Below are 11,730 nucleotides of genomic sequence, written 5' to 3' on the forward strand. Positions count from 1 at the left end.
CCAGAGCTCTGCGGCTGTGGCTCCTGCATGGGTGGGGTGGGTGCTGCTGGTGTCCCTCCTGGGGTGGCACATGAATGAAGCGCAGGCTGTGGGTGGGTGACAGCCAGCGTGGGGCACCCTCAGGCACTGGCTGTTGGCCATCTCCCCTACCCCCGGGGGGGGCCGGCTGCCACCTCCCCGGGGCCTCTCTCTGCAGGCCGGCTGTAGAGGGGCGGGAGAAGCGGGCGGCCCCACGCGGGGAGTCACGGGGCGGCGCGGGCGGCGGGCGGAGCCGCCCCGAGTCGGGAGGCGGAGGGTCCCCGCGCGGCAGCATGGAGGTCCCCGCTGTGAACCTCAAGGTGCGGGCGAGGGCAGGGCGAGGGGGGACGGGACGGGACGGCACCTCCCGGCGGGCGGGCGGGCGAGCGAGCGGAGAGCGCCGCCTGCTTCCAGCCCGGACTTCACCCCTCCGGCGCCGCTCCCTGCGGCTGCCACGGGAGGTCCTCCCTGCGGAGGGTGGGGGGCAGCGGTGGGCGCAAGTGGAGATGAGGACAGGGCAGGAGGAGCGCAGTGGTTTCACACAGTCCAGCCTTCAGACTTGCTTTCTTCTTCAGGCCCTTGGTGCTTGCAGGACTCTTGGCTGCGGTCCAGGCCTCCTCCCCCTGCACCCCTGATGCTCAGCGATGAGTGGGGTGCTGGGGCCCTGGGTGCTGGGGGGCGAGCGCGGGAGCCAGGGACTTCCTGAAACGCTTGTCACGCTTCTGTCACGTGCGTGTTTCTGCCCCTGCGCTGCAGAACATCAGGAAACAGGCAAACTTCCTACCGGGGGGGAACAGGCAGCATTTCAAATGCATTCTTGCAACATGAACCCTGTTAGTTATTAACCTAGTCCTGCCACAGATGCTACTTTCAGGCCCGGCGTTAAGAGCCTGGAGGCTGTGAGACGCAGCGGATGGTTTGTTTTGCTTCCTAACAGAGCTGCCCTTTGCCAAGCTCAACCTTTGCCAAGTTTTCAGATAGGGTGGTGCTGGGCAAGGCTTGTCTCTGAGGAAGGTCACCATGCCCCGCTAGATTTTGATCACTAAACCTTGGTGCGTGTGATATTTTTTAACCTGCAGGGTTTGAAGCCCCTGCTGAAAAGCTGCGGGCCAGGGCTGTGCAGAAAAAGAGGCTCCCTCAAGTGTAAGTGCGAATCAACACCTTAGTGAGAAGCGTGTCCTTCCTAGGAGAGGGGAGATGAAAAAAAGGCTTGAGTGCTCTTGAACTGGCTTCTGACTGAGTTTGTCTGGCGTCCAGGCACCTGGCTGGGGGGCTGGAGCTCCGCATGAGGGTTGTCTGCGTTTGTGGAGGTGTTTTTGCAGAGTAACTCCAAAACAATTGTGCCGCCTCACCTCACGCGCCCAATTCCTTTTGGATCAGCTCAGCTGCTTGGTGCCGGTTGCGCAGCATCCTGGGTAGGTGCCACAGGCGACCAGGCTCTCTGCACGCAGGGTTGTTCCTTGTGTGTTGCTGTTGGGACTGGCAAACACCCAGGGTTGCTGTTCCCCCTCTCTTGCTTCCCGTGCAGTTTTGCAAGCTAGCGTCGTGTTTGAACTGCTGGCAGTCAGCGTGCAGGGGATGCTGCTGCGCCCCACAACCCTAGCAGTCCTTAATATGCAGAGGCTACTGCAGCTATGTTTGCCATTGCAAGAGTGGGCGACTGTGGGTGCCAGTGCTGCTCCCCTGAGCTGGGTGAAGGTCTGAAAGTGGATTAGCCACTAGATGAACTTTTCCTGGATTGGTTTTACTCTGTGGAGCTCCAATTCTCTGCTCAGGGGAGCTCACACTACCTAATAGGAACGGATGGCAGTGCAGACTGCGGATGGGCAACAGCTGTAGCAGATCATTGGCTGATGTGTTTGCAAGAAGAGCAACCCCAAGCCACATCAGGGGCACAGCTGCCTGTGGGTCCCCCTTCATGTGGAGAAGCACAGGCCCATTGCCATCTGGAAGTCTGCCGCCCTCAGCACTCCAGACAGCAGCTCACCAGTTTGGGGCTGGTCATTCAGTGCTCAAGGGTGCTGTTGCCATGGAAATGTGTTGCTATAGAGGATGCTGGTGCTTGCAATATGCTACATTGTCAGAGCCTCAGTGGGGAGGATGTCTTATTCCCCTGCTTTGAGGTGAAGCACTGGGAATTTGCAATAAAGAAGGCCCTCAGGAGAGGGCACCTACAAGGATTTCAAGGAGCGGACCCTTTGGCCATAATAGCCTTGCTCCTCACCGAGCTGCGTACATGGCAGCAGCTTTTGCATTCTGCTGGTTTAAAGGTTGCATCACTGCTTTCAGTACACCCCAGCAAAAGAGCATGGAGCTTCGTTTTTCCAAACAGTCAAGATGTGGAATAGATGCCTCCCGGTGCCCGTTGTCTGTGGGTGTGTGCTGCTCTGGTGGCAGACTGCTATAGACACAAAATCCCTGCATGGGCCTGCCAGGGGGTGCGGGTGCAGAGTCCCCATGCTCATGGTGTCTTGGTGGAGTCGCGAGGAGAGGGCCCCTGGCTGGAACCGCCGAGTGCCCCTTACGTTTCAGGGCAAAGCTACGTGGGGTTGTGGACTGGGCAGGAACGCTGCATCAAGTGTTGTCCAGCCACTGGTTCTGCATGTCCTTGCTTGACTGCTGTCCCTGCGCCCTCTCCAAGGAAGCCTTCCCCCCTCTCCTGTCATCCTTATACAGCATTTCATCTCTGCTTTCTGTCTTCTCTCGACCTGGGGCCATGCCAGGTGCTGTGAGACCAAGGAATCACGGTCAGGATGTCCTTGTGTGAGTTGGGTCAGCAGTGATATAGGAGTTGTTCTTGTGCCAATTCCGGTCTCTGCAGCAACTAAGATAAGATGTTGCTGACACCTCAGTTTGGGAAGGCCACTGGCCAGGTCTCGTCTCAGGCTGGGCTGAGCTTGGAGGAGTGAGATGTCTCCCCTCTGCCCTTCTGCTGGCTTAAAACTCCTTGGGTTGGAGGTTTGGGGGCAGCAAGGGAGAAGGGTGGCTCAGAAAGGCAGTTGTAGCATTGCTGTGTTTCCTGCTGCTCAGCCAACTCAGAGAAGTCCCAGCCTCTGAGCTGCTCGGGGGGTGGGGGCACCCAGGCTGTCATGAGAGAGCACGTGGCCCTGTGTTGTTGGGGCCAACATGGTGCATGCTCTCAGCTGAAAAGTCTCCCTTGTGACCTGAACGGATCAGCCCAAAACAGGATATGAAGGCTTGCACTGTCATTGTCCTGAATCTAAACAGTTAACAATGCTGAGTTTGCTTAAAATCAGCTACATGCCTTCTAATCTCTCCACAGTTTGCAGCGTCTCACTTTGGGTAATAGGCAGACAAGGTTCTTTGGGTGAATCTGATATCTTTTATTAGACCAACTTAAATAGTTGAAAAAAAAATTACATTCATCCCCCACTTCCCCTGCCTCTCTCACCCACTGACTCCTCAATTTACATCTTCACTAACTGCCTGTCTTGCATGCAGGCCAGCCCAGCCTCTGGCTTCTTTACTATTCATTCCATCCAGGAAGAGCACACACTAACTGCAGAGGCTTCCTCAGCCTGACAAAGGGTTTTTAAACCCAAAAGCTTGCTAAAAAAATTATTTTCCAACTATTTAAGTTGGTCTTATAAAAGATATCAGATTTACCCAAACAACTTTGTCTGCCTGTGTCTTTAGACCAACACAGCTACAACCTACACCCCTGTCACTTTTGGTAAGGCAGCTCACAAATCGAGGTGGATAAGGCAGCATGGGAGAGGAGCAGGGTGGCTTCCAGTGGCAGGGAAGGTCATTCACAGTACGCTTACAGTAGGCTTGCTTGGCCTGCTTTTTTCGTGAGCTAACTTGTCCCCCACAGATCAGAATCCAGCTGGCCAAGGCAGCCAGATGATTCCAAGGAAGAATTGTCTGCCGGAGGTGAAGAACTTAGAGACAGGTTCACTTGAGTCCCTTTCCCGTGAGAGTTGAGCCCTTTTGTGTTTGTACGGGAACAAGGACATCATCAGAAATGTTCCCATCTCAAGAGGTTACAATTTGACTAGAACAAAATAAACCAAGTAGGAAGGGAAATACAGTCCCCCACGTAGCACACAGGGACCCAGGTTCAGAGGGAGTAAGTTGTTTGTCCGAGGCCACGTGCAGAAAAGAATGGTGGAACCAGGAATTGACCACAGACCAGGCTGGCTTCCAGGTCAGTGGTTTGTACATGCCCATCCTTCCCCTCCACCTGGGACCCTTACAAGGGCAGGTGGAGGGAGACATGTTCATAAAAAGCCTCCCTACCCATGATATCTCTCTCAGATCTCACTTGGGGCTCACTAAAGCTGTTCCTTTCTGTAGAGGAAGAAATTTCAGTGCTTCTCAAATCTGGGATTAAATCCTTGAGGAAAAAGAAAGGAAGCCAGTCCCTCCCACTTCTCTCAGCGGGAGTCTGTCTGCAAAACAACTTGCTTTATGTGGCAAGGCGAAAATCGCTCTGAAAAGCATATTCCTTCCATCCCGTGATGTCTGCGGCTCTGTTCTGAGCTGCACTGAGACCACTGCATAGTTCCCTGAGTCCCAGGATAGCTGTCTGGTAACTTGGGCTAGGAACGAGGAAGAAGATGATCCTCTCTTGCATTCAGTCCCAGTGTACCACTGCTATGACCCTCTTTCATCCCCATGGCAAAGCCTGCGCTGTAACTTAATGACTGCAATATTGGTATAGACAGTTATAAAAAAAAAAAATCAAACCCTGTCTAATTATGCTAACCGATGAGCCGTCAGGGGGTCCAGCTAGTATGTAATGTGCAATTAAATACTATCTCATTAATAATTTCCCCAATATCGTGCAGTCTCTTGAGCCAAAGCTATTTGCATTTCTCCATTTCAGACGGGAACATCCTGCATTTCACTGATTAGCAGCAGCTGTCTGGTCTCTGGGGCAGGATGCTGGTGGTGGAAGTAAGCGTTTTGTAGCCGTTCAGGAACCATTAAAAAAAATACTAAAACCTTTTTAAACAGCTTTTGAAGTCACAAAAAAATCCAAGCTATCTGGGACTTGCAGGCAGTCCCAGCTGTGGCAGCGGGTCACAGCTATGCATGGCCCACAGAGCATTGCGAGACTGTGGTATCCATATGAATTTCCTGGCCTGTGGTGCAGCTTTATTAGTTATTAATATTAGTTGGAGGCAGTTAGTTTTGTATTCAGGGAGCGAGAGGAAGGAGGGGGCTATGGCTGGGACAGTGAATTGAGATTCTGTAGGGTTTTTGTGAGATCTCATGTGTCTTGTGGAAGGACAGAAGTGTCCTATGGGGCAGCCAACTGGTCGTCCAACTCTTCTGGAACTGTGTTTTCTGGTGTCTTTGAAAGATTTGAGATGCTTTGTTGACAGGTGGTCCCGATCCTATTGGTGTTGATTGTGTCCTGTGACTTGCCTTCCCTCTTGTTGACTTATGTGGGCATCCTTGGAAGGTCTTGCCCTCCAGCTCTAAGTAATGAAGTGTCTTGAGGGCTGATGTTTTCTGTAAGTACCCTCTGAGCTTTTGGCTGAAATCTGGAAGCCAGCAGTGCCAGCAGGGCTAAGGTACTCTGCATTTTGCAAGCGAGCCCTAAACTGGGCCATTGCGCTCTCCCGGGTCACAGGCTGCTATGGTGCCTTTGAAAGCTGATACGTGCCCCTTCGCTTCCGGCCTCCCATGTGCTTTGAGCTCACTGACCTGTTTCCTCTCTGCTCTCTTGCAGGCCATTGTTGTGGTGCACTGGCTGCTCACAATATGGTAAGTACTTCTGTCCTCCGCTCAGCCAGCCTTGAAAAGAGAGGTCTCCAAATTGTGGATTGGGAGCCCTGGCACAAATGCAAGGGCTCTGGGTTGGACTAGATCAGAAGCCCAAGAGAGCTCCCACGGCTGGGGCAGCTTGCCTCCTCGGACATGTGCTGGGTGGATTGGGTTTGGCTGGTTGTGCAGGGACATGACACCAGTAGGGAGATCAGGAGATGTTCTTCTCCCCGAGCCAGCACAGTTGCCATGTCCTGGGGTGAATGAGCACTTTGCTGCTGGAGCCTGATTCTCAGCTGGCGCCTGATTCTCAGATTTGCTCCATTGGCTTCAAGGGAACAAGTTGAGTACCCAGCCCCGTGCTTTTTCCCTCTCTTTTTGATATGTACACGAGCCCCTTAATTTAGTGCCTGGATCTGTCCTGTTCTCGGAGGATGGGCAGGGGTGTTATCCCCTGTTACAGATGGCGAACTGGTACACGGAGGGGCCACATGTTGTAAGCCTACACCTTTGTTTGTAGTGGGTTTAGGGGAGGGGTGTACACACCATGCTGCAAGTACCTGAGTTTTGTCATCCCAGTGTCAGCTCTGAGATGATAAAAAAAAAAACTCTGGAGAGGTTACCAGAGACTGCAGGTAGGTTCTCAGGGGGGGTTGAAGACAGCTAGTCACTAATGGACATCTTGTAGCAGTAGCTGTTTGATCTTTTTTCAATGGAGATCCTGAGATGGAAGCTCTGAACTCTACAGATGTAGAGGTATGTGAGGAGCAGCTCCATCTTGGAGTAGGTTGAGCTGGTTCCTGCGCCTGGCAGGGAGGGGTTACCCTGACTTGCAGGAGCAGTTCTGTCCACAGAGCCCCAGGAGTGCAGGTGTTTGAGCACTGAAAGTTGAGCATGTGAGAGTCACGCCAGGCACATTCTCAGTGTTTCTTTCTCTTGTTTCCCTGCTGTGTTTTCCAGGGCAGGCACAATCCCCTGGATTCCAGACTCCTACTTATGGGGGAACTTCACCGTCCTGGCAATGGGGGTCTGGGCCATCGCTCAGCGGGATTCCCTTGACGCGATAATCATGGTGAGCCAAGAACAACTCCCTGCCGAGCAGGGGCGTGTGGAAGGGAGGGTCATGGACAGCGCAGCAAAATGCCTTCTTCCAGTTGGTGCCACTTCCTAACCCTTCCTGGCATTGTAAAGGAAAAGCAGGTTCTCAGGCAGCCAGGGCCAGAGGGGAGTGTGCCCCATGTGTAGGCATGGCTAAGCATGGCCCCTTGTTAGCATCATACACTAGGCTGTTGAGCAGAGTGCAGCATGGGACTGAAGAGCTCTACACGCGCCAGTGACTTATGCAGATAACTGGAGTGAGCAGCGGGGTAAGTAGTGGGCAAGAAACTGGGACCAGTGTAGGGTACACAGTTAAAAGAACAGAATCCTGTGTACATGGATTGAAGTTGGCAGTGGTGCTGTAGCACTGGAGAACAAGTGCTATGCTAGCGCTGTTCAGAGGTCACGCTCACGGACCTGTAGGTACCCACAGGTCCTTAGAAGAATAAAAAGGACAAGGAGAAAAATGGGAAATGGACTGAGATGCCTGGGGAGGCCAGCAAGGATCAGTTGTTGGCCTCATCCAATATCCGTCTTTGGTTAAATTAACTGGCTTCCCAGACAAGGAGGTGCCATAGATTTCACTTCTCTGGGCTTCAGTAAAGTCTTTGATATGTTACCTACACCTGGGGAACTGCTCTTTAAGAAGTAGGCAACATATAGTATAGATGAGGGACTGGAAAAGAGAGAAAATATGATATTGAGGGTGAGGAATACTCAACTAGAGGGAAGTTATTAGCAGATTTCCTCACAAATTGGCTGGAGGTCTGTCTTGTTCAGTGGTGTGCTCATGCAAACACATTCTGGAAGATTTGCCAGTGGAATGAAGATCGGAGGCATTGTCCGTGTGTGGGAGGACTGGAATGTGCTGTGAGAAGAGCTGGAGAACCCGAAGGACTGGACTGATGGGAAGGGGGAGAAATGTAGCAGCATAAATGTGAGACCAGGAAGTTAGACCAGTCCTTGTGAGGTTGGGGCCTGTTAAGGAATACTGCTAAATACATGGCTCTGGAAACCCTAGTGTGGGCTCCTGCTGGAGAGTGCAATGCCCTTGTCTCCCCCTTGCAGTTCCTGACTGGCCTGCTGCTCACGATCCTCACAGACATCATCCATATCAGCATCTTCTACCCCCGGCAAAAGACACTGTCTGACACACAGCGCTTCAGTTCCGGCATGGCCATCTTCAGCCTCCTCCTGAAGCCCTTGTCCTGTTTCCTGGTCTATCACATGTACCGGGAGCGTGGGGGAGAGTATATCTTCAACGTAGGTAGGAAGCCAGCCTTGGCCATGGCCACCTTCAGGGCATCTCCTCCTTTGGGATCTTTCCCACCTGCTCTCTCTGTCTCTTCCCCATCTCTCTTGTGCTTCCAACTGACCTCTTGCCTTGTGCCTTTGATGCACTCCTTCTCCACTGCAGACCTGGAGTCCTCATCTGATAGCCACTTTGCACATGATGGTATTGACTTCACTCCTGTCCTTCTTGTTCAACATGCCTGAGCACCTTCTTTCTTCCTCTGCTTCCCAGTGTGGCATTCTGGAAGCCTATGTGTTTTGCACCCCTGTTGGCCAGCTCTGTGATCTGAGATGGGGCAGAAATGGGAGAAGGGGAAGCCTGTGCGAGGGAAGGGCTGATGCCTTGCAGGCCTGGCTGGGAAAGGGAAGCCTTCCTCCATCCCAGCATCATCCCATGGCCATGGGCTTGAGGCAAGCCACTTCCCCTCTTTGCTTCCATTGCCTTGTCTGCAAAGGGGCCTAGCCCCTTGCACACTGTGTGTGGGGGTGAGCTGGTGGGCTGTGGGGTCCATTGAGTGACACTGAGCCTCCTCACTGTGACAGGACGGAGCAACTGACACCTGCCCTCCCTACTGTGCACATAGCAGGGCCCTGTGTGAACTTGCCAGCTTGTTGCACCGCTCCGGCTGGGCACCCTTGGTTGGGAGGAGGCTGCAAGGAGTGTTTTTACTCAGTGGGAACATGTGAATTGTCATCTGTGCTGCCACCTTCTCCCCGCTTTCTGGGCCCAGCATCCTCTGAACCCTTGGAACCCCTGAGCCATCAGCATGGCACGCTCGTCTCTCTGTGGCACAGCTGGGATCAACATGCCTGCTTCTGCTCTAAGCTGCCGAGCTCTAGGGATGAGGTGGCCCCTATTCCTACTGCTTCTGCACTGGCCCTGGAGATGCAGCACCCCATGGAAGATCAGAGCACCCAGAGGGCAAGAGCTCCTTGGCATGTAGGGAACCCAGTCACACCCCAGCCAGCCTTACTGTCATGCCACTCATCAGTGTGCAGTCAGACCCTCCCCTGAGTCAGAGGTGAGCCCAGGGGTGGCTCGGCCACATTCACTGTGTACCAAGCCATCAGCAGGGTCTACCACCCAGTCACTGTGCTCCTGACTCTTTGGGCTGGTGGCAGAGGAGCAGGGATCACTGCTGAGGGCTTCATTCGCCACTAGGTTGTGGGTCCAGCCAGCACCGTTGGAGCCCAGGAATGACACTTGCACACAGGGATGACCTGTGCAGGGCCCAGGGCAAATCAGCCTATGTGGGGCCCTGCCCCTGGACACAAGGAAATCAGCAACAGATTCGGTGGGGGAGGAGGGGTTGCTGAGCGGCCGGACATGAAGCCAGCGGCAGAGCAGAATTGCCACGGTCACTCCGCCCAGCTCCGCAGGCCCCCCCAAAGTGCAGGGCCCAAGGCAGTTGCCCTGATTTGCACCCCCTGGGAGGCCTTGCCTGCACAGGGCCATCCCTGGGGTGCCAGGTGGCCCTCATTATAACCATAGCACTGCTTCCTTATGCTGAGCTGAGTTGACAGGGGGTTCACCCACTCCGGAGCTAATGCTAGCACCAGACCCTCTTCTTTCAGTCCGGCACCCTCATCCCAGTGCAGCTGCCCCATCTTCTTCCTTCCCACTCTGCCTGATCCTCTCTGTCTGTTTCTGCACAGTCCCCTTCTGTTGTCCGGCAGCCTCTCTGCCCGCTCGCATTGGGGGCTGTCACGTGTCAGCAACGAGCACTGGCTCAATCACTTTCACGGTCACAACAGGTGATCGGCTGTTCTTCCTGGCACAGCCACTGGGCTGCAACCAGGCACTGTAACCAGTATACAGCACAGGGCAGCAGGGTTTGTAACCTGAGGCCACTATTTGTAGTGCCCTGGCAAGGCCTGGCTTGCTGCGCAGACAGCTTCCAAGAGATACGAAGTAGGGGGCATGGAGGAAAGGGATAGTCACTGACTGCAAGGCACATTCGTTCTCCTTTGGATCCCGCAGGGACCTGCCTGACTGTGTGGCAACCAGCTAAATTTTGGCAGCATTTGCCTTGTGCTGGGAGGAGATGTTGACAGCTGTTCCACCCAACCTCCAGGCTTTGCAGGTTGAGGGAGCTTATTCTGAGAGAGGCAGATGCTGAGATCAGCCCCTCTGTCTATTGGCATCATTGTGCCTTGGAAGGGGACAGAGTGACCCTTCCCATGGGTTGGTCCGTGGCTGTTCGGATCCTCCAGGGGCTGCAGATCATCTAGGTTGTTTCAGTGTTAGGTTAGTTTCTCTGCCAAAGCATTAGGTTCTTCCTGTGCCAAGCCAGTCAGGCTGGAGGGGTTGTACCACCCTGTGATGGATAGGTTGTTGATACCGTTGTACCTGTAGGGGAAGTACTGAGCAGCGGTGCTAGCTAGGCAGGACTAGCAGTGTGGGTGGGCTGGCTGGGGCCATGTCTATTCCATCGTTGCTTCTTGCTAAGCAAAAAGGTGAATGGAGGATCCCCGTGTGATCTCTGTGCTAATTAGTCAATTCATGCTCTGGCCTGGAGGTCACGATTTAAAATTTCAGTCAGTTTGATCACCGAATGCCTGGAGGCTGGGTAGAGTGGCAGGGTGACCACCCAGCACTGGGCAGGACAGCAGTAGGCATGACCTGAAAGCTTCCTCTTCGTCTCCCCTTGCAGGTAACATCAGCGTAGGCCGGGACCGCAGTGCCTACCAGTCCATCGATCAGCAAGATGCACCTCACCCCTTCTCTGAGCCAGACAGCAAGCCAGCCCCGCGTCCCTACTGAGGCACTCTCCCTTGCCAAGAGCAGAGCACAGGATGGTGCTGACACTGCCCACCCCATCCTTCCCTGCTCGTTTCTGTTGGAGGAAGCTCCAAGACCGAACCAGGAGGAAAGGAACTGGTGGTACTCCCCTCCCTGCTGAGCTTCTTCCCTGAAGCTGCTTAGATGGATCAGGTTCTGGTGGGACCTCAGAAAGGTCATTTTGTTTTAAAGATCTAGGGCTCTGTCTAGCCCCCTTCCCCCTGTCCCAGTTTACAAGAGTTTAACTGCTGTCTGTATAAGCACCTTAATTCCTCCTTCCCCAAGTCCTCAACACGGCTGCCTCTGCAGTCCAGGTATACTGCGTTCCCCAAAATATTCACAGAGAAACTGGCCATTTTCCAGATGGTCCATCTGATTGTGCAGCTGCCTACTGACTTAGGGAGTGACCCTGGGTCCTATGGATTGATCTCCTGGGCAAGTGGTTTGATTGATCTCTGGGAGTCCCCGGAGGCTGTTTCACGTTCAAAGATGTGGCGGATGCTTTTGTCAGTAACAGCCTGCGCTGGGTGAGCGTCTGCACGCAGCCTGGTTAAGGGGGGGAGCAGCTGAGCCCACGAGCTGTTTATACTCCTGCTCCTGCTGTTGACTCTTGGGTTTTATTCACTGGTGTTTGTGTGTAGGTTCGTAGTGCACAGGGTTCTTGTAGGGTGACTCGCTCCTGCTGTGAGTACACTGTGCCTTCAAACACTCTGTGGCCTTCTGTTGAGCTTTTTAAGAGAACTTGACTTGTTTTTTCTAAAAGACACAAAATAAAAATGTAGCACAGTACCTCTGAGCGA

The 11,730-nt window shown here is 53.7% G+C and overlaps 1 protein-coding gene across 2 annotated transcripts; it reads left to right on the top strand.

The window, feature by feature from the left end:
* Positions 1-12: 12 nt before the first annotated feature.
* AGTRAP (angiotensin II receptor associated protein) lies at positions 13-11,719 on the top strand. 2 transcript variants are annotated; one of them, XM_059716667.1, is made up of 5 exons: positions 13-36; positions 5,723-5,757; positions 6,718-6,829; positions 7,924-8,122; positions 10,803-11,719. In XM_059716667.1, the coding sequence occupies exons 1-5, from the start codon at positions 28-30 to the stop codon at positions 10,910-10,912; spliced, it is 465 nt and encodes a 154-aa protein (XP_059572650.1). In that variant the 5' UTR covers positions 13-27; the 3' UTR covers positions 10,913-11,719. The 2 variants fall into 2 exon arrangements, with proteins under 2 accessions (XP_059572650.1, XP_014465910.1); XM_014610424.3 differs by lacking the exon at positions 13-36 and adding an exon at positions 255-338.
* The last annotated feature ends 11 nt before the right edge of the window (positions 11,720-11,730 follow it).

The sequence above is a fragment of the Alligator mississippiensis genome, chromosome 13, assembly GCF_030867095.1.
Source record: "Alligator mississippiensis isolate rAllMis1 chromosome 13, rAllMis1, whole genome shotgun sequence".
NCBI classification, from domain to species: domain Eukaryota; kingdom Metazoa; phylum Chordata; order Crocodylia; family Alligatoridae; genus Alligator; species Alligator mississippiensis.

What these genes read in the sequence shown, in the direction of transcription:
- AGTRAP (XM_014610424.3), top strand. Translation starts at nt 312, where the DNA reads ATGGAGGTCCCCGCTGTGAACCTCAAG. An exon ending in TCCCCGCTGTGAACCTCAAG is followed by an intron (nt 339 to 5,722) that starts GTGCGGGCGAGG and finishes GCTCTCTTGCAG; the next exon opens with GCCATTGTTGTGGTGCACTG. An exon ending in AGAGTATATCTTCAACGTAG is followed by an intron (nt 8,123 to 10,802) that starts GTAGGAAGCCAG and finishes CTCCCCTTGCAG; the next exon opens with GTAACATCAGCGTAGGCCGG.